Below are 25297 nucleotides of genomic sequence, written 5' to 3'. Positions count from 1 at the left end.
AGGAGAGAGAGCTCCCCCGCGACTTTTACAGATCTGGCCCCTGGGACTACCTAGATGTGGCCGACCTCGGGACCTTCCCTGCTTGCCTCGACATTAGTATCTTCCTGCTCCGCAAAGGGGCGGATGGGAAGATAGCCGCCTTGGCCCCTAGGGATGGCCCTAGCTTTGCTTTCACGTTCCTCAGTGACGGCACCGAGACCTGGACAGACGACTCGGTCTGGGAGGCTCTCAGGGAGCAGACGCATGCTCAGATTTGTTCCTGGATAGGCCCGTCCGGTGGGCAGCTTCTCGAGACTCAGTGGTCCGAGGGTGACGTGCGCCTGCGGTGGCGCTGCGCCGCCAAACGATTCAGACTGATTGTGATCCTCAGGCCCCCCTGTCTTGGCCCCTCCCCCAAGATGTCAGAGCCTGGACGCCTCAGAAACTCCGTGCCTTCTACGGGATGTCCACTTCAAAGATCTCGAGCTGGCTCGAGAAAGCCTTCGTTCATGGTACCAAAGGCCTCTCGCCTTTGCTGAAGGTGTTGAAGGACGGGCAGGACGACCCCGCCTCCCCCTCCAAACCTTCCCATAAGCGCCAGCGCCTCTACTTCGAAATGTCAGCTTCTTCTTCGACCTCGACCGCGAGCAGACAGTTGTTCGCTGCCTCCCAGTCCTCACCATGAGCCTACACCTCGTATCCTGGAATGTGAACGGGTTTCACTCTTCTGGCACCCGTGGTCCCAGGAAGCTCATTTTGAGACAGGAACTTCAGCCAGTAGTGATAGGACGTTTGGATGTACTTCTGCTCCAGGAACACAAGCTTTCGGCGGCTCACTCCCGTAGATGTGGGAAGATCCTCACTGGTCGCTCTCACACTTATTGGGAGCCCTCGATTGGCGCACTGGGGAGGAGTAGTGGTGTCTGTACTTCCTGGGAGAGCAGCTAGCCCAGGGAGTTTTCGGTCATGGCACGTTGATTCCAGGTCGTGCCCTTTGGGTAGGCCTGGAATTAGAGGGCTCCAGAGTTGGAATTCTCAACATTTATGCCCCCACAGATCTCCGTTGTAGAGCCACCTTCTAGAGGACACTTACAGGGATTCTCCCAGACATGGATTCCTGGATTGTTGGAGGTGACTTCAACAATTTGGAGACCTTGGAGGACCAGCAGGGCAGAGGACCAGAGTTTACAGGTATGTCTCAGGCAGAGCAGTCCGCTTGGGACTCTTTTATCTTTGCGACAGGAGGAAGGGACTGTTGGCGAGACCCGTCCTTCCGGCGTTGGCACGGGAGCTTGGACTTCTCGTGGGGTTTCCGCAGGGAAGGAGGCAGACTCCTGGAGAGGCTGGATAGATTCTATGTTAGTGATTGGGCCATCAGCAGAGGCGGTCAGGCCGGTATAGTTCCAGGGACGACACTCTCCGACCATGCGCCGGTGCTCTTATCATTAGATGCGGCAGCTCAGAACCTTCCCCCCCGCTCATGCCGGATTCCCGACTCCATTTTCTCGAGGGAGGACGTGCGCAGCAGTATTTGCGATCTCTGGGATAGAGACTGGAGCGAGTGCGCGGACTTGGTTGATTCGGTGGCGCAGGCGTTGCAGAAGTCCAGCCAGATCTGCCAGCTCGCAGCCCTACAGGTTCGACAGGAGTGGTGGGGTAGAGAGAGAGCCCTTCGGAGAGACCTCGCCTCCATTCAGCGGCTCCAGCAGGCATCCCCGGGCTCGGAGGAGCTTCGGATCCAGGCCCTTCGAGCCAGAGCCCTTCTTGAGGAGACACTCCAGCGTCGCTCAAAGTTTTCCTATCACGCCTCTCTCTCCTTCTGGGCTCGGAAGGGTGACCGGATGTGCAGGGAGTTCTTCAGGACACATGGCCAGAGAGCTGCAGGTGATCAGCTTCGGAGTCTCAGGACAGTGGCGGGACACATCGTCACGGATCCGGAAGAGGTCTTGGGATTGGCCACCGACTTCTACAAGACCCTTTTTCAGCAGGAGCCGCTTGCTCCTCGCACTCGTCGTGCCCGTGAGGAGGTGTGGAGACACACTCCTTCCTTGGTCCAGCCTAGCATGCAGGCGACGCTGTTGGCACCGTTTACCACGAATGAGATGCTGGAGGCCTTGATGGCCATCGATGGACAGAAGTGCCCAGGTGAGGATGGGCTATCCCAGGCATTCTTCACCTCCTTCTGGGACCAGATCCATCAGCCCCTCTTAGCAGCTCTTCAGAGGATTTTCAGCAGCGGTTATATGCCAGAGAGCCTCTCCTCGGGACTGATTTGCCTCATCCCGAAGGGAGGAGATAGACAGGAGATCCGTCAGTGGCGCCCGATCACTCTCCTTACCACTGCCTACAAAATCCTAGCCAAGATGATCAGCGCCAGAGTTCGGCCTCTACTTCCAGACCTCATTCACGACACTCAGACAGGCTTTGTTCAGGATCGCAGTATCCTGGATAATGTCTTCACCTTTTCAGAGGCGGTGGAGTGGGCTCAGCACAGTGGATCACACCTTGCCATCCTACTTCTCGACTTTGAGAAGGCCTACGATCAGGTGGACTGGTCCTTTCTGGAGGGGACTCTGGAGCGGCTAGGTTTCCCAGCAGGTTGGATTCAGGGTATTTCAGCTTTGTACAGGACAGCCTCTAGCAGAGTCATCATTGGAGGCAGGATGGGTGAGCGTTTTAGCTTGGAGAGATCAGTGCGTCAGGGCTGCCCCCTTGCCCCTTACCTGTTTCTCTTCTTCGCCGAGGCTATGACCTACTACCTCCGGGCGAGGTCTACAGGGATCAGGGGTGTTCGCCTTCCCCTCCGGGAGGACACGGAGCTCTTGGACTCGGAGTACGCGGATGACACAGCCCTGTATGTCCAGGACGATGAGTTGATGCTGGAGAGGGTGAGGATGGCCCTGGAGGTCTTCTGTTCGGCTGCTGGTGCGAAAATCAACTGGAACAAATCAGTTGGTTTCCTCACAGACCCCGGGGCGCGTTCTCATTGGGGGAGGTTTTTGGGTTTCAGGTGGATCCCGCGGGGACAGATAGCTAGATACTTGGGTTTTCAGGTCGGCCTGGACATCACGCCAGCTCAGCAGTTTCTCCCGGTGCTAGATTCCATCCGACGGAAGCTGGCTTTCTGGAGCACTGCTAAGCTTTCCCTTGCAGGTCGTGCCTTGGTAGTCAACCAAGTCCTCCTTGCCACAGCTTGGTATGTGGCTTCTTGTTGGTGTTTCTCGAGATCCAGTGTGGCACAGCTTAGGAGGCTGGTTCGGAACTTCCTTTGGTCCGGGGAGGATGGCCTCAGAGATACCAGAGCCAGGGTTGCTTGGCAGACAGTTATTCTTCCGCAGGCTGAGGGAGGCCTGGGAGTCATCGATCCAAAGCTGCAGAGTCAGGCCTTGTTAGGCAAGTTAGTCCTCCGCGGTTTGACCTCGGGGGGGCAGACGTGGAAGATGCTACTTCAGCAGGGGGTCGGTTCTTGTGTCCCGCGACGAGGTGGAGAGTGGCTCCCGTCCCTCAGGTGGATCTTCACTTCCGCCCCGCTTACTCAGCCCCGTTCCCCACTCGTTCGTAGCCTCATCATGGTTTGGAGGCGGCTCCGCCTCAGTCTCATTCAGTCCCCTCCCCACTGTCAGGAGGAGATTGATCGCCAGCCGCTTATCTGGAACGATCAGGTCAGAGATGCCGAGGGCCTTCAGTTGGGGGAGAGATCACATATCAAGTGGGATGGTTGGATGAGGGGGCCAGCCCGGTCCCTTCGAGTTTGGAGGGACACGTACAGATATTTGGAGACGGCTGATCTCGCAGAGGCAGCTGGAGGTGCTCGTGGAGCCCAGGCGAGACGCACTGAGATCGACGGCGCGATCCTAGCTGATTGGTTGGTTCCACCGGAGCCTCAGATCCTCGTGCCTGGTGACGACCGTTGGTTGGGACAGTTCACCCCCCGTGGCATCCCACTGGTGGTCGCAGGACGTATGGTCGACTCCTCTATTTCTTTCTTCGCGGTTATGGGGGATGGACGACTCAGGAGAGAGGATGCACTCATCGACCCCCTACTCCCATGGCAGAGGGTTCGGATCGTAGGCCTTTTGGGGAAGGTCTGGCGTACCGACCCTAGTATTGAGCAGGATCAGCTGCAGCTTTGGCGACTCTGGCTCTGGGAGGGGCGGGCCTTGTCAGAGCTTGAGTGGGACCCAGGAGAGTGGAGCTGGCCAGAGGTTGTGACAGGACAGGGACCGACCTCCTTCTTCGCCTACAGCACGACTTTGGGCAGGCGAGTTCTTGGGAGGATGCAGAGCCGCCCCCCCACCCAGCGGCCCAGTTGGTATGCACAGGGTATTTCCAGATTCTTTTTGCAGGCCTTCTGGAAGGCCTTGTGGGAGAGCTGGCGGCCGCGGAAGATCTCCTACTTCCTGTGGCTTCTCGCCCACAAAGGTCTTCCGGTGGGGAGCTGGTTGAGACAGATAGGCCAGGACGGACGCTGTCAGATTTGCCATGAGGTTGAGGAGTCACCAAAGCACTGCCTGTGGAGCTGCACTCGCGCCCAGGAAGTGTGGAGGTGGACTTTCGGGATTCTCACTCGCGCAGCACCAGAGCTAGGCTTGATCACGTGGGGCGCGTTCTGTTGGTGCAGCACCGCACCTGGTCTACATCATTTATTCGAGGCATGCCAGCAGGACCCCACTTTCCTTATCACGCAGGGTACATGGGGGCTGCTCGAGGGTATCCCGCAGCACCTAGCAGAGGCGGATACAGGAGTTCAGGAGAGGCAGCCAATCTGGGAGATTATCAGCAGCATAGCAGGATGGCACATTTGGACCTCGCGTTGCGCGCAGATCCTCGGTGGCACCTCCTTATCGACTGCCCATGTCATGACTGATATTTGGTGCGAGATTATTCATACCCTCAGAGGCCAGTGGGACCAGATTCAGGGAGATTCCCGGTCCGGTCAAGAGAAGCAGAGACGCTTCCTTCGGACTTGGAACACTCAGGGCCTCTTCTTCGAGCAGACCTCGCAGGGCCTTCGGTGGTGCTACTCACCACCCCGATGGCTGTTCATTCACACTCGCCTTATCCCGACGTGAGAGAGTGATTTATTGTGTTACCTTTTAGGGCTGTGTCCGATTTGTGAACGCAGCCCGTCAGCTACAAGCTGACCTTTTGTATCTTGTTCTCGAAGTAATATAATTAGCACTGTTTTTTCGGCAAAAAAAAAAACAACCACCGAAGCGCTTGGCGGTAGAAAGAGACAGATGAAATATGTTCCTCAGAGTAGCCTGCCCTGAATGTGGTAGAAAAGGGCACCAACAACCATAAAAGCAAGAGAGAAGATCAACCTGGTCGCATTGCTGCTGCAGGTGAGGAATCAGTTTGAATCACAAACTGAACCTGATGTCTTCCCAATGTGGCTCCGACTCTCTCCCAAAGAACCCTTCCTTTCCCCCATAGGTGATGTGAGTGAAATTGTACCCACCGATGTCTGCAGCAGGAGGCTGAATGGAGAAGGTTATGAGAGACTTCTCGACCATAGGTGACAGGTCTGATAGTGTACCCTCAGATGTCTCCGGTGGGAGAAAGAAAGAAAGAAAGTTTATTAACGTCTTCGGAAGACCGATGGGTCTATGAGACTGAAAATCCTACAAACGATGTGAGAGTGGAGCTACTAAACGAGCATCCACACCAATGCAGAATGCAAAAAATGCAAAATGGTAGTACTAAGTACAACATAGTCATGTCAATGGTCGACTACATATCAATCTCATCCTCATCATCATCATCAACATCGTCAACATCCTCAGGGCGTCAGGGTGGCTGAGGCAATGGAGGCATGAACGCGATGATAGAGTGTTGTCATCCACTCACGGGTGTGGCCCTCTGACGTCTCTTGGTCATAACTCAGGGTTAACCCCTAGTTGGGCTGAACCCCCAGCCCAGCTAGGCTCAGCCAGGGGGCAGCAGAAGATATGGCCAGCAAGGAATGGCCGAGCCTCTCCTCGAAGTCCCCCCCCTCAACCCCAATCATTTCAGGCAACAGATCCCGATATGCCACCGTTGCAGCTATGACACCCTCTCTGTATGCACGTACATACCTACGAGGAGGTCTGGACCGACCCATCATTGGGCACCATTAACAGATTTTTTATCTACAAGAGTAGGTGAGAGAGTTAAAGATGCAACTGGCAGATGCAGTAGCAAGAATTCAGGTTCTAGAAGGACCTGGCAAGCAGGCAGTCATCAATGAGGTTGTAAAATCTTACAAGGCTTTCCCCCCTACCCCCCAGCTAGTCTCCAGAGTCAAAGACCTAGTTCACACTGAACTTTGAAGTACAGACTGCAAAGAAGGAAGTGATTGTGGAGTTCGATGCAAAGGTTAACAAGGCTGACATTCAGGAAGAGATTAAAGAACATGCAGCTAGGCGTGATAACGCTTTGAAGATTAGAATGGGGGGACTCCCCGAAGGATGGTGCAAAGAGGACTCCTCTTTCAGCGACACCTCAGCACATATCAAAGCAACCATGCCTAATATTGATTGGACAGTTGATAAGGATGATGCTCTTGATGATGACGATGAACCCAAAGCAACTCGTATCTTACAGTCTAAAGGTCATGCTATCATTACGCTTAACTCACGGGATCCACAAGTCAAGCTTCTCCGACAATCCTACAAGCTGAAAGGAACTAGGATATGGATAGCTGAAGAACTGAGATCAATTGAAAAACAAGGCAACGGAATTAGCTAAGGTCAAGGCTGCAAGGAATGATGAAAAATGGGTAGTGTACCGTGAGGGCGTAGCACTCATTAAAGAGTTTAAATCCAAGCCAAAAGACTCTCGGTCTTAAACTGATGTATGGCCGATTATGTTTCTTTCCAAGTCATAATGTAGGTACTCTAAATAAATAGAGCTGCTTTATGCACTCCCTGGGAGCTACCCTCCCTAAGCTATTGTACTGATTGGTTTTCATGTTGTCCCATAGACTTCTTGGTCTTCCGTGGACGTTAATAGACTTTCTTTCTTTCTTTCTTTCTGCGCCTAACAAGGGCTACAGTAAACCTGTCGGCCGGCCTCCGACTCTGAACAGGGAAGGGATATCCCCAAGTGTAATCTACGCACTAGCCCTCTGTCGGAGCTGTCGAGTCACTCGCTCTGGGTCACGATCATGTCAAGGTCTCATCCCGTGGGGGTCCATGTGATCTGGCAAGATGGAGCTCTAAGCGGGTTCTTCCGAAGAGGAGGTCTGCTCCTGTCTCCTTGATCGAAGTAGTCTGTCACGGTGCCTGATTGCCTCATGAATGAAAGCCGCCAAGCATCTTTGGTCTGGATAGGAGAAAAAGAAAGAAAGAAAAGAAAGAAATTTTATTAGAGTCTTCCGAAGACAGATGGGTCTATAAGACTGAAAGAAAACCTGATACAAATCACATTAAGGGTGGAGCTACCGAAACGAGCATCATCACCCATGCTGAAGCCTAGGTCTGATCATACATAATCAAATACATTTGGATGTAACAATGAAAAGAAAAGGATTGGAGCGGAGCGGAATCCTCCGTATGTCATGTCCCCCTGGCTGGTGCATAGCCGGTGATGGGACGCTGGTGCCCGTCAAGGGGTGCCGTGCGTCTCGGTCTCTTGGACAAGGATCGACGCAAGACCAGAGCCACCGTGACTCCCGTGGGACGTATCGCGGGTCTAAACAATGACGTGAGGTCCCCCAGAGTGATCTGTGTGTCCCCTCGATGTCTCGTGTGTCGTGCTGCGATCGTCCGATCGGGGTCTCTGTCACGCCGGCGGCTAGAGACTGGACAATCAATGTCACTCGATGGGAAGAACTCTATGATCCTCGTAGTACACTGGGCACCTGAAAATAAAATGCTCCTCCGACTCAACCTCCTGACAGGCGCACAGTATGCATAAGCGATGCTCCCTAGGAATCCCCTCTGCTCTGTCGCTCTCTATGCGGAGGCGGTGTGATGATACCCAAAACTGTCCGATGGAGATCCGTAGTGAGTGAGGCATATGAAGCTCAGTGTACCCCGGTGGTGTGATGAATCCCTCCTTCGAAATGCGAAGACAGTAATCTCTATAGAAACTCAACTTCACTGGAAGCTCCCTCAGTTCCAACTAGGTCCTAAAGGTGTGTAGCTGCAGGAGATCCTCTCGAATGACCTGGTTGCTATGTGGCCCAATCGGGATGGTGGGTGGGAGTACCGGAGGGGCATCTAAACTGTACTGAAAAGGAGGTATCCTATCAATGAGGAACCCTAGTCTCACAAACCATCTGTGAGTCCGTGCATACCAGCATCGCTCGTCTCCCTCTGCTGCCAACCTCATGGAGGAATCGAGAGCCAACCATGGCAGCCTTTGTCTCCTTGATGTGCAGTCCTCATATGACCTAACCCGATGTAGATATGTGATGGTCTAAAAGTCTGCATCTAGCTGGAGTGGAGAAGCACCAAACTCGGCCTGAATGATGTGATGTGGTACAGACGGTTTCCCCCGGATCATCCGTGAGAGTGTGAGGATCTGCAGGCGCTCCACCCGTGTCCACTCTATCTCTGACATGTCAGGCCCCTAACAAGGGCTGCCATACATACTGGCTGGTTGGACCAAGGAGTCAAAGAGAAGAGCCTTGGTCCGAGGCTCCTGGAAGTGGGAGTGAAAGCATTGTCTCTCTAGCCGAGCAAGTGAGGCGTATCCCCTGCTCAGTCTAGCCTACATTGCTGGTCTCATCGTGAAGATCGGGCCAAAGAAGATAATCCCCAAGTAAGTGTATGAGAATACGATCTCAATTGGTGACCCACCGAAAGTAAAAGTAACCTGCTTCTGTTGCATGTTTGCTCGAGAGGTGTTAAAGATCATGACCTTGGTCTTGCCAAGGTTGACCTCCAAATCATGGGATAAACAAAAAGCCTGCAGTACATCCAGATGTCGCTAGAGGCCCTCGGGTGTGGACAACGAGAGTGCCACGTCATCTGCGTAAAGAAGAATCCTGATGATGATCCCGACAAGTGAGCAACCAGTCCCTCCGAACGCCCCCATGAAAGTCTCAAGCTCATCGATGTAGATGCCAAACAAGGTCGGTGATAAGGGACAACCCTATTTAACCCCTATGGTACTCAGGATCTCATCTGTCCAACCTACGCCTGTCCGAACTCGGCCTGAGACTCTCTCATACAGTGCCATGACTACCCAGATGATCTCCTGATCAAATTCCAGTGTCTGTAGACGTGTGATGAGACGAGCTCGAGGTACTGTATCAAAGGCTTTGCGGAAATCCACAAAGCAACGGTATACCCTCTCCTTCCATGATCTGGCCTCCTCAATGACACTCAAGTGTGAGTATGTGATCCATAGTCCCATGGTCTCGCCTAAAACCAGCCTGACCCTCTGCTCTAAGCCCTCTCATCTCTACGAACAGGCTGACCGATGCATCCAATACAGCTGCATAGATCTTGGACATCACATATCCAATCATGATAGTCCTGTAGTTACTCGGGTCCATGGGATCCCCTACCTTGTGGATGGGGGTGATGGTGTTGAGTGTCCAAGTGCGGGGGAAGCCAAGGCAAACAGCGTCATTGAATAGCTTTGCTAGGATCGGGGCTAGCATGTCGATCCCATATGCGATAAACTCAGTGCGCATAGCCCCTTGTGATCCTTAGCTCGGCCATTGTGCAGTTTCAATGTCGCGTCCTTGACTCCCCCTCTGGTAAACAACGTGCAAGTGGTGGGACGAGGTGTGTGTATGAGGTCTGGAGTGGGCTGGTGTGGGACATCATATAGATGGTGTACATACGTGTGCGAGACTCTCGTGTCGGTGAGAGGGGTGATGGGGACCTACGCTCAAGGAATCTCCGCCAAAAATCCTTAGAGTTGTTGCTGTACAAGATGTGCAGCAGCTCCTCCTCATTTTGACGAAGAAAAGCCTGCTTCTTCCGACGTACGAGACGTCAATACTTGCGTACCGTGTCTGGTGTGTTCGAGAGGTGACATCTAGTTTCAAGTCGGAGCTCTCGACGATAAGCCTTGCACTCCGCATCGTACCAATTGTTGCAGGGTACAGAACCAAGAGATGGTGGTCTAGTGGACCGTGTGGTGTGGGGAAAGATTTGGAGGGCAGCCTCGTGGAGTGTGCGACTAATCAGGGCAGCACAGTCCTCTATGAGTGGTATGTGATCGATGTAGGTTAGGAGTCTGTTTAGGCGTCCAGAGAAGGCCGGTGAGAGACTGTGATCAAAGTGTATGTCGTGGTAGGTGTCGTGCTTCCTATGTGGTGTGTGTGGTGTGGCTAAGCATGGAGAGGAACCGAGACAAAATCCCATAGCTATCTCTGAAGAGGCAGTAGAAACGCCCTCAAATCTCATAGTAAACAGGACACCTGAAGATGAAATCATCCTCCGTCTCAACCTCCTGTACGTCACACAATGTGCATATGCGCCTTTCCCTGGGTAGGCCCTCTGCTCTACCGTTCTCAATACGAAGTCTATGTGAAGAGACCCGCAATAGAGATCCTCAGTGAGTGGGGTAAGTGGGTCTGCGTGTATCCTGGTTGGTCAATGAACCCCTCCTTTGTGATATGCAAGCCGTGATCCTAGTAGAAGCTGAGCTTCACTGGAAGCTCGCGCTCTGAGAGGGGCTGGCAAGGAAGAGGTATGCTCCTGTCTCCGTGATCAAAGTATCCTCTCGCAGTGCTTGACAACCTCATGAATGAAGCCTGCCAAGCATCTCTAATATGGATAAGAAATGAATCCGGACAAAACCCCATAGTTATCTCTAGAGAGGTAGTAGAAACGCCCTCGTATATCATAGTAAACGGGACACCTGAAGATGAAGTGCTCCTCCGTCTAAACCTCCTGCATGTCACATAATGTGCATAAGCACATCTCCCTAGGTAGGCGCTCTACTCTGCCGCTCTCGATACGAAGTCTATGTGAAGAGACCCGGAACTGCCCAATAGAGATCCTCTGCGTGTATCTTGGTGGGTCGATGAAACCCTCCTTTGTGATATGTAAACAATGATCTCTGTAGAAGCTAAGCTTCATTGGAAGTTTGCTCGGTCCCAACCAAGTCCGAAATGTGTGTAGCTATATGAGATCCTAGCGGAATGTGTGTAGCTATAAGAGATCCTCGCGGGATTACCTGGTTGACCTCATGTGACAGGAGGGGAGAGAACGGAGCGTCGATACTGTACTGGAAGGGAGGGAGTCTATCCATGTGGAGCCCTAGTTGCTCAAACCATCTCTCTGTGCGTGCATACCAGCATCTCTGGTCCCATCCTACTGAGAGAGCCATAGAGGAGGACAATGCTAACTAAGGTAGCCTGCTGCACCCAAAAGTGATAGGAGGGGAGAGAACGGAGCGTCGATACTGTACTGGAAGGAAGGGAGTCTCTCTCCCCTCATGTGACAGGAGGGGAGAGAACGGAGCGTAGATACTGTACTGGAAGGGAGGGAGTCTATCCATGTGGAGCCCTAGTCGCTCAAACCATCTCTCTGTACGTGCATACTAGCATCTCTGGTCCTCTCCTGCTGAGAGAGCCATAGAGGAGAACAATGCTAACCATGGTAGCCTGCTGCGCCCAAAAATGTAATCCGTATACCCCCTGACTCGATACAAATATGTGATGACCTGAAATGCAGCATCTAGCTATAATGGGGATGACCCAAACTCAGCCTAACTGATCCGGTGAGGGACAGATGGCTTACTCCGGATCATCCATGATAGCATGAGAACCTATAGCCGCTCTACATGGGCCCACTCTATACCCGACAAGTCTGGCCCCCAGCAAGGGCTGCCATACATCCCCGCTGGGCGGACCAAGGAGTCAAAAAGAAGCCCCTTGGTCCGCGGATCCTAAAAGTGTGAGCGGAAGCACTGCCTCTCTAGTCTGGCCAATGAAGTGTATCCTCTGCCCAAACGAGCGTGCATCGCGGGTCTCATAGTGAAGATGGGTCCGGAGAAGACAACCCCAAGATACGTGTATGGTGAAACTATCTCAACACGAGACCCATCAAATGTGAATTGCTCTTGGCGCATGACGGCTCGAGATGTGTTGAAGATCATAACCCTGGTTTTACCCAAGTTGACCTTCAAATCATGAGACTCACAAAAAGACTGCAATGTGTCAGGGTGTCTCTGGAGCCCCTCCGTTGAGGAAGACAAAAGAGCCACATCATCTGCGTACAGCAATATCCGGATCAACATGCCAGCAAGAGAGCATCCATCCCCCCCTGTTCTGCATCACTATCTCGAGCTCATCTATGTAGAGGCCAAACATGGTAGGTGATAAAGGACACCCTTATTTGACCTCAATAGTGCTAATAATCTCGTTTGTCCACCCAGATCCCGCCCGTACTCAGCCTCAAACACTCTCATAAAGTGCCATAACAGCCCAAATGATCTCCTAGTCATAACTCAAATCTTGTAGGCGCCGGATGAGGCGGGCTCTCGGAACTATATCAAATGCTTGCGAAAATTCACAAAGCAACAGTAAACTCTCTGCTTCCGTGCCCTCACCCCCTCGATGATACATATGAGCGTGAGAATGTGATCCATGGTTCCATGATCACACCGAAACCCAGCCTATCCTGCTGCTCTAAGTCCTCAACACTCCGCAAATCGGCTGATCTCAAGAATCAGGCACTAATGCATCTTTGAACTTAGTACCTTTTGTAATTTGTTATGCTCTGTACAATCATAGGTTGCTATATCCATACAGCTTGAACATGTACAACCATGACATTAGGTATATTCTGAGACTAATCCAGGCTACTTCAGCCCATACCATGGACGGGGATTTGTAGGCCATCCCATGGGCTATCCATGCCTTCTTCTGCCTAGAAAGTTCCTTGTAAGCCTAGATATGGGCAGTTAGATAGTTAGGGCACTTATGACATGTGCCACTTAGTACACTAGGTACTACTAGGACACCCTGTCCTAGAGTTTCATTATGCTGTGTGTACTTTGTACTTTTCCTTCATTCCTGCAATTCATCACAACTGTACAGTTTCAGCTCATTTGCTTCCACCTTCTCCATTTCCATTGCTTCCATTTGCCTTCAATCTAGATCACACAATGTACTCTCGTGATGGGGGGGCAGCACACTAGACCTACAATCACATTCGCCTATTCTTGCAGGACATCATCTATCCTCTGCGAGCTATCTTGAAGCAAGGTATGGAGGGTTCTAAGATGGCCACCAACAAGAGCAAGCATTTTGGCAAGACATCACCTATAGGCATTTTCTATAATTTCATGGATTAGGTTTCCATTGGTTGTATAACCTCCCCCTAGCTATTGGCACCGGCTTCCATGGTACTTTAGGCAATGAGTTGGAACCCTGAGAGGTAGGCTAGAGGACAGCCAACACTTTCAGTACGTTTCTTTTCATGGAATAATAATAATAGGAATTTTGGAAACGCCAAGAATGAAAAAGAATAGAAATCAAAGCGTGCTCCACAAGAAGATTCTAAAGATGAGATTACCTAATCAAGCATCTATGAGCAAATAAAACTTCTAAAGCAAGGTGAAAAACTACTATTACTGAATCCATATCTACAAAAACACAACTTGAGCAAGTATTGTTCTAAGGCTGCACCAGGAATGCATTCTGGTTCAAGGCTTGGGATGAACCCCCTTATAGCAATCTCGGCCGATTTCCTTGTTAAGAATTAGAATGTTGAACAATCAAGGCATTTTTAACTTGCCAAACACACTACCATTCTAGGCACTTTGTACATGCCTCATGCCACGTGTCGCCATTCTCCAACGTCAATTTGTAAGTGCCCGATGCCATGTGCCGAATGCAAAGATACATATAAAAGAACATATTTTCTTTTAATGTGGATGCTAGAGGTTACCTGTCACCTTTATAAAAGACCATCCAATGACATTTATCAAGATAATGAAGGATGCTTAGCACAAGAGAAGGAAGTACCTGAAGCACAGGAGTCTCAACTTCAATAAATCCCCTCTCTTCCACAAGTTTTCGTATTCTAGAAATTATCTGTAGCAAAGGTCACACAGACGTTTTAAGAACTTATCTGCAGCCCAAAACAATAAAAACTCTAGCACATGTATACAAACCATTTTCTCTAATTTCCCCATCTTCTCTTGTGCACATGATTCCATTGATTCTACCTCTTACCATGCCTACCAACTCCTCTCCTTCTCTTGCTTATCTTCAGTGTACAGACAAACACATGGGTCAAACGGTGCTATATGACACCAGGGAGTTGTACGGCAACCCACGCCCAAAATTGCATGAGTAGGGGCTGACAAATAAGATAGGCAGTTAGGAGGCGAGGGTACAGGGGTTGGGAAGAGGGTGTACAGGAGGCTGCATCCCCTTCAACGTGTTCTTCCCTCATGATGTAACTCAAACTGGGTCTCATAGGTCATTTTGGCCTTTCACAGACGTTGATAGATCTTCTTCCTTTCTTTCTCTAATCTGTTACGAGGCAAAAGAGAAGATGCATTGAAGTCTTTAAAAAACCTACAAGCTTATGCAACTACATTACTAAGGCAAACTTTCATGGAAGCAAACGGAAAAGTGAAAAATATGCAAGAACATATACGCTTGTATTTCTTGAAGAAAACTAAATTATACATGAGGCCAGAAAAATGACCAGGCACCCCTATTGAAACATGGACTAAGGAATTGTGCTAAGACCCCACCATAGCAGTCCTCATTTGACTCACTGACAACAACATGAAGCCTTCTCATATACAATTCTACAACAAACAGCTTTTCAAATGACAAGATGGATCCATGCCATATTAGTTGAAAATTAGTTCAAAAAATTTTAGTGTAAGGAAGATAAGACATTCACATGTAAACAATAGAAGAAATTGGAAATGACTCTTCATTAATAATGAAGTATGAAGCACACCTGTGCGCGTACGCGAAAAACATTTGCGACTTCGGGGTTCATAATCATGTCCACATACCTAACAAAAAAACATCCAATCTCTAAGCGGCTGCCAAAAAAGGAGATTAACCATAAGATACATGAAATTTATTAACCCAGTGTTATGTGGAAAAAAGATCGTCTGTTGTGCAAACTTTGCACTTCATAGACACCAACTATTTTTTTACATTCAAATTCATTTAAGTCCATATTTCCACCATCATCCAATGATGTAGTTGATCAAAAAATATAGGTGCCATAAAAATGACAAGATGGTTTTGCCACATGATAGTTTAGAGAATCCCCCCAAACAAAGTTTCTTTTCCTTCAAGTATACCTTCTTTACTTCATGAACTACTTATGCCAATCCCTAACCTTGTCCTATTCTAAAGCAACCCACCTAATGCATTGTGTTAAAGAATTCCCATACAAGCACCATAGATCTTGGTCACTTGCTCTACAACACACCTTTCCCACAAGTGCTAATTGGCCTCTCGGTTATTTGCATGTCCTTTCATCCACTGTATGCATTGACCTTTGGCAAATGAGGAAACAATCAACCTTTGAAGATTGTCGAGCACAATCCCCCTTAAAACAAGACATTTGAAAGGTCCCCATAGAAGGGGCAAGGTGCAAATGTATTGGTGTTGACCACTTAGAAGGCCTGGGAGCAAATTAAGGTCCAAACGCCAAATCAATCATGGGCTGCCACATGGCTGGCCCTTGCAAATGGTTTTGGAAAGGAATTCCTTGGAAAGCTCCTGGGCTGAACAACGGTGGGATGGCGCACGCGTAAGGGCCGATGGGGTTGGCTAGCTTCGGTGGTGATCCTACTCAAAGATCTTGGTTGCTAGAGATGGCATAGGGGAGCACGTTGTCGGGGCTGGCTGGACGTTGTATGGCGCACACTAATTGCTTCGGGACTAAGGGCAGAGTGGCATTTGACTTTGCGAGTGGTGGGCGCTAGCAGAAGAGATCTCGGCTGTTGGAGAATACTTGGGATGGTGAGCTGCTGCGAGGGAGCTTGCTATGTGCAGGCGATGCCCTTTGAAGCCTTAGCCGAAGGAATTGTTGGTGTTTTAAAACCCATATACATAGCTGGAGTATATGACCTTGGACTGGAGGTTGAGCTGTCCGTTCAGCTGCACTTACTGCTTTCGAGAGGGGCAGGCTAGGTGTAAAGGCCATGAGCAAGGCATGCTCACCCGTGGCTGTTGTCAATTGTTGTACGTGCATGGCCAACCCTCAGCTAATGCCTTTGTGACTCGTCATGGAAAGAGAGGGCAGCTGGTCACGATGAGACTACCTTGAGGTCTTGAATTGGACTTGGTGCATCTCATTGGTCGTCAACGGGCTTATCTGTCGATGCACTTCAGTAGTGAGGAGCTGGCTGGTTAGAGAGGTGGCTGAAGCATAGGGTGGCCTTATGGGCTCATCATTTGGTGCTCTTGATGCCTATCAGAGAGTGAAGCATTGCCAATGTGTATCCATTCTTTATCCTTGTTCTGGGCAGGTGAATGGCTAAGAGGGCACTCAAGGCAGTTGCAAGGGACTCTGTGACCAAGTATTGGTTGCTAGGAACAGGCCTATGCTGAGTGCAAGTGTTTTGGAACTCAAATGGATGCCTATTTGCCATGTTTGGTGGGAGCCATTCTCAGCAAAGAACCCGCATTGTTTATGGATGCCTAACGGACTGTGTAATGTCATTGATGCCAGAGGGATGATATTGGTATGACTGCCATAATGTTTGATGTGCTGTGATGCCAGTTCTCTTATGGGAAACAAGTTGATGTATTACAATATTTGCTGCCCATAGGGTGAGAGACTATAGGTAGTGGCAGTCCTGGACAGTTGAGAAAGCGTATGTATGCTTTCTTTCTCTGCATTGAGCAGATGGATGGCTAATTGGGCACTAGTGACAGCTATGGGAAACTGTGTGGCCAAGTGTGGTTACTAGTGACAGTTCCATGCTCTGTGCAAGCTTTCTGGAATAGGAATGGAGGGCTATTGCCAAGGTTAGTGAGAGCAGTGGACAGTGAAGGCTATGCAGGGTATGTGGATGCCCTATAATGAAACCATGGCAATCTATCCATATGGAGTCTCTACAAACGATCTACATGTCCAAGCGTACCACTAATGCCATAGACAAGGTCACAAGCAGCCAAGGTCCCAATGTTGTAGTGCCGAGTCCCAAACTTTATGGAGGTACATGACCATCTCAAAGGATGCATCAAGTTGTAAGAGAGTGGCTCCAACTCTCCTAGTGGGATATGGTGTGGAACCAATGACTTGCTATATATGGATCATCTATGCAAGAAGGAAAGCCCACTCGAGCAAGTCTGCCTCTCATAGATTTGGGTCCCAAAAGAGTTTGCCATACATCCCAAAAGCTAGACAAACACGAGTGTCAAAGAGGAGAGACTTGGTCCTGGGATACTGAAAATAGGACTAGAAGCACTAGTGCTCAAGTCTAGCAAATGTGGCATGCCGCATACCCTCTACTTAATTGGTCCTGCATAAGTCTAGTCGTGAAAATCGGACCTCAAAAGAGAACTCCCAAATATGTATAAGACGCAACAACCTCCACTAGTGCCCTATCAAATGTGGACTGCTCTTGGTTGCAGTTGCTCAAGACGTGTTGAAGAGCGTAACCTTTGCTTCACAAGGGTTGAGATCCACATAGAGGTGAGCATGCCCAGACCAGTGTCATGATGGATGACTCAAGCTCATTTATGTACACACAAGATAAGATCGGTGATAAAGGGCGGCCGTATTTGCTCTTTGAACTCTATTGATACCCGCTCCTTGAGTGTCAAGATTGCCCAATGATACCCCAACTGTACCGTAAGTCTGAGCCCGTGGCCCTGTCTCAAAAGCCTTGTGAAAATCCACAAAACAAGAGTAACACTTTGCTTCCATGCCCTAGCCTCTTCAATGACACCTAAAGATGTGATCCATTTTCGCATGGTCTACTCGAGAATTCGCTAGTCAAATGACTCTGAATCCTTGGCGCTCTATGAACTGATTAACCTTAGTATCGAGTGTTAAGGCATAAATCTTGTTAAGGCATAAATCTTGGACACAGCACGCCCAGTCATGATGGTCCTGTAGTTCATGGGATCCCCTGCAATATGGATCGAGACAATGGAGTTGAGGGTCCAGGAGTGAAGGAACCAGCCCAGACCACTTCATTAAATAGCTTTGCTAAGATATGGGCCAAGATACTCAGTCCATATGCAATGTACTCATAACTGCATAGGCCCCCATGATCTTTGGCTTGGCTATTTTGTAACTTCAAGGCTGCGTATTTGACACTTTAATGTCTATTGCCCAAACGACACCTCTGTAAAGGGCTGCTGGTCGAACTGGGAATCAGAGAGGATTGATTTTGTATTTATATGCTAAAACATTATTCTCCAATCTCAACAATGAAGCATGTCCTGAGTCCTCTAACAAAGCGTACCTGTGCTGCCAGTTTCATGGTAAACTTGGGACCAAAGTGAATTCCAAGTATTAAGAATGCGAAAGCCTTGTGCTGAGGCTAAGTGTCATTGGGATTGAAGATCATAACCTTCGTTTTATCCAAGCTGACCTTCATGTCCCTCTACACAAAAGGACTACAAAGCTATTAAATGCATCTGCAGCCCCTCTACTATGTCAGAGATGAGAACAACATCATCGGCATATAGCACGATAGATACAACAAACTACGCCAAAGTAGATCCACGCCTCTCATCCACAAAAGAAGGGAACTCATCAATATGCAAGCCAAAGAGGGTGGGGGAGAGGGGACTCCCTTGCTTCACCCAACGATGCTGCTCGCCTCCTTTGGCAACCCCTGTGTATGGTGCATACTTTGCATGTGCCTCTCTCGTACAAAGCCATGACTGCCCCTATAACATCATGTGCAATACCCGGCATTGAATGTACGAGCTGCATTGTGTCAGCTCCACAACGGAGAGCCCGGGACCATGAGGGGCTGTGGACAGAGCATTTTGCATATGGACAGCAGGTCTTGGCCCTAATCTTAGCGCAAATGTTTAATCATGCTATATGCCACAACTTCCACCACCACCATCGTGCCAATACACAAAGCAGGGGTACCCCATTGCACTCTCATGATTGGTCACACATTGGCCAAGATTTACGGATCGGTGCTAGAGAGAGAGAACAACTCCTATACAAAGGCACAAGGACAACGGGCTTTGAGATAGGCTCGGTCCCGGAGGTAGCATTCTACTCTTGACCGCATCTTCACTCTACCAGCTGTTATTGATGAGGCAAGACTCAGATCCCAGAAAGTCTACCCTTGCTTTGTAGACTTTCAGAAGGCCTTGACACACTTTGTGATCCCCTATGATTAAGAGTCTTCAAGAGATACGATCCCAACAGTAATGATTTTGGGAGTGATGAATCTGTATGAGTCAGTCAGAAGGAGAGTACATGCCCCAGGAGGTCTGTCAAACTAGATTGAGAGAACGCTCGGAGTGAAGCAAGGATGCCCCCTCTCAACCAACACTCTTTGGGCTCACATTGATGAGATAACAACCTTCATTGACTGCCTTGGAGGCAAGGAATCACTGCTTGCTGATTCATGATACGACTATTGTTGTACCTCAGATGGTATAGTCACCATATCCTCTTCAACAGCATGCATACAGAGACACCTAGAGGCCCTAGAGTTGTTTTGTAGAGAGAGAGAGGCTTGACAGTCAACCTTGGTAAGACCAAGGTTATGATTTTCATCGGCACAGTTTAAATTACTGAGGGGAGCCGGTTGAGATTGTGCAGTCTTACACTTATCTAGGGGCAGCTTTATGGGACCAATTTTCACAATGATTCATGCAGCCAGGGCACAGCTTACATGACGTCAAGGCTAGCCCAGCTAGAGCGACAATGCTTCCACCCCCCCCCCCACACACACGAAGGCATGGCTATTTAATACACTAGTGAGGCCGACAGCCGTGTATGCAGCACCCTTGTGGGAGAGTGATTGCTTACGATTGATTGAAGAAGACTTGAGAGGCTACAAGTGATTATGGGATTCCGGATGATTCGAGTAGGCCCTCCATCCCTCATCAAATATAGAGGTAGAGTTCGCCATGACACAACTCCAAATTGATGCCATCTTTCAGACAATCACATACCTTCACAGGGTTTGGGCTTTGCCTAGTTGGAGACTACTAAGATTGGCACAAGAGTCCAAACGACTAGCAAAGAGAGGGGTTAGCATGGCCTGGAGGCTGGTACAAGCGTAGATCCAAATGGTTTGTCAGTCAAGGTATTCAGACGAACCAACTCCCCTCCTTTCAGTCCTCTTTGGATTCCCCCATCCCCCCTAATCCCATCTCACCCGTATCATACGATTGGATCTACTCTAGTCTAGTCTATCATATACTTTCTCCAAGTAAAGCTAGAGACGAAAACGGTTGATGGCTCTCTTTGGCCTATTCATCTGCTTGCAAAAATAAGAAAATATTATAGAAGATGCTCCAGCCATCTACAAATCTAAGTCTCATGGATTAGATCAGGGAGAAGTGGTTGGAGTCTCAAGCTCACTGCCTTGATGAGAATCTTCTAGGCGGTGCCTAGAAGAGTCATAGACCTTCACTGCTCAATCAGCATCATGTCCCCCCTTTGGCAATGAGGTAGATGAGACGTTTCAAGCGGGAAGGGTGCCACAGTGATAAAACCCTCAATGGTATCCTAGTGCATGATTAAAAAAAGGTTGGAGTGATACCATCATCATTTGAGCACTTGTTCTTTGGCAGGACTAGGTGTATTGTCCTCATCTCCTACTAGAGACACATTCAGAGGTTCTGTGGGCAGCCGTTGTTCAGTTTGAGTAGGAGGGAGCTTCATATCTAATCCTGTGGGGGTTCTCCAACAAGTTTTGCAATTTTTCTTCAATTTTGTTGTGTGATTTGATGAGTAGATTACCTTCTTGCTTCAGAGTTCTTAGATCTTGTGGTTAATGAGAAGTTGATGTATGCATATGTTCAAGTTCTATATGAAACGTGACGTATCTTTGATGCTATAAAGATAGTTTTCTTGTTGCTCTACCTGTCCCATGAACATGCATATACTTTTTGGTCTCGCTCTTGGATCATGCGGTGGAGTTAGCATTTCTGTCTTAGCTCAGTTCCTCTCATCTATTGTTGCACATGGAATTTTGATTTTTGCTAGCGCGCACTGGATTATTCTACTTCTTGATGGCTCCTAGCTAGGCGTACTAGCTAGGCGTACTCGATTGAATGTCAATTAGTCCAAGGGTGACCAATGGATGAAGCTGGTCTCTAATAAACAGATTCTTGCAGCAGGTGAAGATCCCACCCATACATGTATGTTCAACCCTCATGATTGCTCTGCGAGGGGTCCTTGTTGAAAAGGTTTACCCGAGCCAGTAATAGAATCAACCCCTTAGGGTGGGGAGAGAATTGCACACGTTGGGAATATACCATCAACATGTCAAGGAAGTCCAATAGAGAGATGATCCCCTCAGAAGAGATGGCCTACTAACCCCAAGCCGAATCACCGCTTGTCGCAAGATCCCTATCTCTAGCCATAGTATGATGCGGAGCTGTCAAGGGTCCACCAGCATGAGTATACCATAGTCTTGACTCTAAGATGTTGGGAGATGGGGTCTGAGGGACCACCTTTGGCACGTTGTTGTTGCTCCTCTAGATGGTACGTCCCATGAAACCTTGGGAAAGATCCTGCAACACGGTTGCCATCATGGTCATGAATAGCGGTGAGCGGAAGACCATGGTCCCATGGTCGGCATTAATGTGCGCATCAAAAGTAACATCCTCTCCACGTGCATGTGCATCAATGTCTTCCTCCTCAAATGATAGCTACTCATCCTCTACCAAGGTGCAAAAGGATTTGGAACCAAAGGAGATGGAAGTCAAACTTGTTGCCATGAACAAGGGCGCCCATGATCCCCTGTACCTAAAAACAAAAACAGCATATTTATGCACATTGCCAACAATCTAACTTGAAACACATAGTAAATATTTTTTTGAAAATTAGTTGAAGTGCAGCAAGATCAACATTTGATTTTTGAGCTATAGCAAGATCAACATTTAATTGTAGGTAATAAAATCAACTATAATGACAGGGAACAGAACCTGACTTTACCGCTGGCGATATCGTTTCTCAATATCAGTAAGCCCATGCCACTTGTCTGGTAGCGGCAATAGTGATTTTGTAAGGATGGAAAACTCCTTCACCTTCACCGAAAGCTCTCCTAGATGATAAAACCAGAACCACTTGTCAGCCAAGTCAACAAAAGCACAAAAATGGGGCGGATGCCAACAAAAGGAGGCAATCAGGAAAATTTCAGAAAATACAAACACTCATAATGCAAGGGACGTGGCTATGTTTACAGATCTTCCAGTGAATACAAGCAAACACACACAGTCTAGGAGACTCCAATAATGTATCTCAACCATGCAATGTGGAGGCAATTATGAGGCAAATGCTTACCGTTTCGAAGTGAAGGACGCGTTCATGTCTTCAGTTGACATGAGAAATCTCGAGAGCACTTGAAAATTGTACAATACAAACAAGGTCTCAAGAAAAACCTACTCCATTTGCAGGCATGTGTGTGATTCTCATAAAAGACAAATACACCATCTAAAACCCATTCTTGAAGGCTGTGAGCCAGTGCTAGATATGTTTGTTTGAAGGCACACTAAAGCATCCATGTAGTCCTTTAGAGCCGCTCCACTAACCTATGGCACAAGAGGATGGCACATATAAGTGTCAAAAACCTTTGCACTTCAAAAGGCTTAATATAGTAGATGCTTTAGATCAGGTACAGCCAAACATGTCATATTGTGAGGACCGTCATATGGGAAGATGCACAAACTCCCATTTGGAAAATATATGCACACACAAGTTAAAGGTCTTATTGAGTTTGAGCACTCAAGGCTTATCTATAAGCTGGAATGAAATTGCAACACCACAAATGAACTACAAAGCTAGGGTAATCATAGGAACAAAACCCTATGATGAGCCCTAACTTGGGTCAGAAGATGTGTGGTGACTACCTCACCCATAAACTCAACCTCTAGCTGAGGTTAGGGGTAAAAAACCTTAATAAAGGGAAAAAGTGCCCCTAGACCCTTATTACATAACATTGGCCACCACCTTAGGAGATATAAATATTTCTAACACCCCCCCGCAATGACGATGCCACAATGTACAAGGTAAACATCAATCAACTAACGGATATAAGTTTAAAGCTTTGCGAAAAGCCTCAAACTTCGGACGAGGTAATGCTTTGGTGAAGAGATACGGCACATTCTGTTGTGTTGGGAAGAAGACCAAGATGATGTACAAGATTCCGCGCCATTGCTATGGCACTCCAACTGTCAGTGAGAATTGGAGTAGGCTCCTTCAATGATGGATCAAGATCACCCAACAAACGCCTCAGCCAAATACGCTCAACCGTGGTCATGAAGGCTGCCCTATACTCAGCCTCACATGATGAGGTAGCCACTGTAAACTATTTCTTGCTTAGCCAAGAAATGCACGAGTGTCCAAAAAAGAAACAGTTACCACTAGTAGACTTCTAAGTATCAAAATCACCAGCCCAATTTGAACTGCTGTAAGCATGCAAGTGAAAGTCACCCCCCTGGGAAAGAGCAAACCAAGAGATTGTGTGCCTTGCAAATAATGGAACACAATTCACAGCCTACCAATGTGGACTCTTGAGTATCAAAATCACCAGCCCAATTTGAATCATTATAGGCATGTAAGTGAAAGTCACCCCTCCCCCCCCCCGCGGAAAAGAGCAAACCAGGACATCGGGTGCCCTGCAAATAACGGAACACACAATTCACAGCTTGCCAATGCGAAGAGTTTGGGCATGCATAAAGCTGCTCAGCTAGGACACTGCATACTGAATTTCAAGGCGTGTGTTTTGAGCAGAGAAAAAGTTTTACTTCATATTAGCTTCAAGAGTCATATCTTTGTACACAATCCAGCTTATACCAAAAAGGTGTACATTCTTGGAAAAACACTAAGTAGTACAAACGCAGCAGTAGTAAAAACCCCAAAGGGGAAACACAGGAGAAAACCAGAGATGTTGAATATATCAGCCTGCAATAGCTAGTAAGAAGAAACATCAGAGGTATCATTAGAGTCCCCATCCAGGTCATCTTTAGAGGTGTCATCAAAACCTGTGTCTTCAGAAGAGGAAGAGTCAGCACCATCAAAAGAAGGGCTGGAGTGTATGTTATATAGAAGCAACTCTTTATATTTCCGTCCGTCCACAAAGTAGGACAAGATACAATACCAAAAGGTTCTCCTACTAGATGTCAAGCACTTCTAGATCTCTGAGCCCGCATGCTCGACCTTGAGCGCTTGTAGACTCTCTTTCTAGTGTGTTCTTCTCCACCTTACTGCCTGTGAATCAGCTTAGGTGGATACATCTCGCACAACTATCATGTCGGGAACGGTATTTGCCACTTGTTCACTTTGCATACAAGAACTCTTTCCAAAGTGCTTTCGGCATGACAACATTTCAAGCAGCCTATGGCAATCCGATAGCTCCAACCTTTTTCCACCACAATATAGAGCGTGTTAGCTGATCAGATCATTCGTGTCAACTTAACTAGAATCCTACTCCTACATTACTTGGCGAACTGATGCAGATAAGCAGCAGTATCCCGACATCTTGAAAGAGAATTGTGGCATCAGTCATGATGTACTGCACACTGATTCTTCCACCAAGATCCTTTTTTGAGTGGGAGAGGATGTCATGATCACAGCTTAATACTTTCCTGACCTCTGACTTATGAATGGTTCAATGGACAGGTATTTGTGTGAAAGGATATGCCCTTTTGACAAGACACTTCCCAATGAGGCACAATCCTTCACAAGAGCTAAAACTATTTGATAAAGACGCACTCTTTCATGAAGCATTACTTCTATTTACAGCAATACAATGTATGCTCCCTCACAAAGGGTCACACACTTCACAACGGATACACACCTCTTCATGCACATACCCTCTCGGCAAACACTCAAGTGAGGCTCTTCGCTCTCTATATAAGAGATGCCTATTGTATGGAGCAATGCATTCTCATACACTTATCTTGATACAGATCTTGTTCTCTACTATCATGACAGTCTCTTTCTAATTCTTAGCTCACTAATGATGTTAAATTACTAGGATTTCTTACAAGGGGCTGCTTCCTCACAAGGTGCGGAGAATTGCAAGCCACCAAAAGCATCCTAAACTCAGCCCTAAAAGCTTCTCTCAGGCCCCATGTGAGGGCAAAAAGCAAACATGTGCTCTATATTCAAATTTTAGAGAAAAGCACACCAACAACCCTGGACTGTGGCCATTCATAAAATTGAGGAGAACAGGAGGAGTACCTACTGTCTCATTTCTAATTTGATTCATTTCCTGA

General features: G+C 48.3%; 1 protein-coding gene across 1 annotated transcript in view; it reads right to left on the bottom strand.

The window, feature by feature from the left end:
* The window catches only part of OVA5 (Lysyl-tRNA synthetase, class II), a 110151-nt gene that overhangs the window by 57081 nt on the left and 27773 nt on the right, over window positions 1–25297 (bottom strand). Inside the window, exons 4-6 of the mRNA XM_087382955.1 lie at window positions 22014–22122; window positions 14856–14913; window positions 13901–13969 (exon numbers count right to left, since the gene is read on the bottom strand). Coding sequence (XP_087239081.1) covers window positions 13901–13969; window positions 14856–14913; window positions 22014–22122 — 236 coding nt within the window. The remainder of the gene's footprint in view (window positions 1–13900; window positions 13970–14855; window positions 14914–22013; window positions 22123–25297) is intronic.

The sequence above is a fragment of the Dipteris shenzhenensis genome, chromosome 12 (assembly GCF_047967505.1).
Source record: "Dipteris shenzhenensis isolate YYH24624 ecotype China chromosome 12, Dip_SZ_1.0, whole genome shotgun sequence".
NCBI lineage: Eukaryota > Viridiplantae > Streptophyta > Polypodiopsida > Gleicheniales > Dipteridaceae > Dipteris > Dipteris shenzhenensis.
The sequence above is the reverse complement of the archived record's forward strand: the minus strand, read 5'-3'. Positions and strand labels throughout refer to the sequence as shown.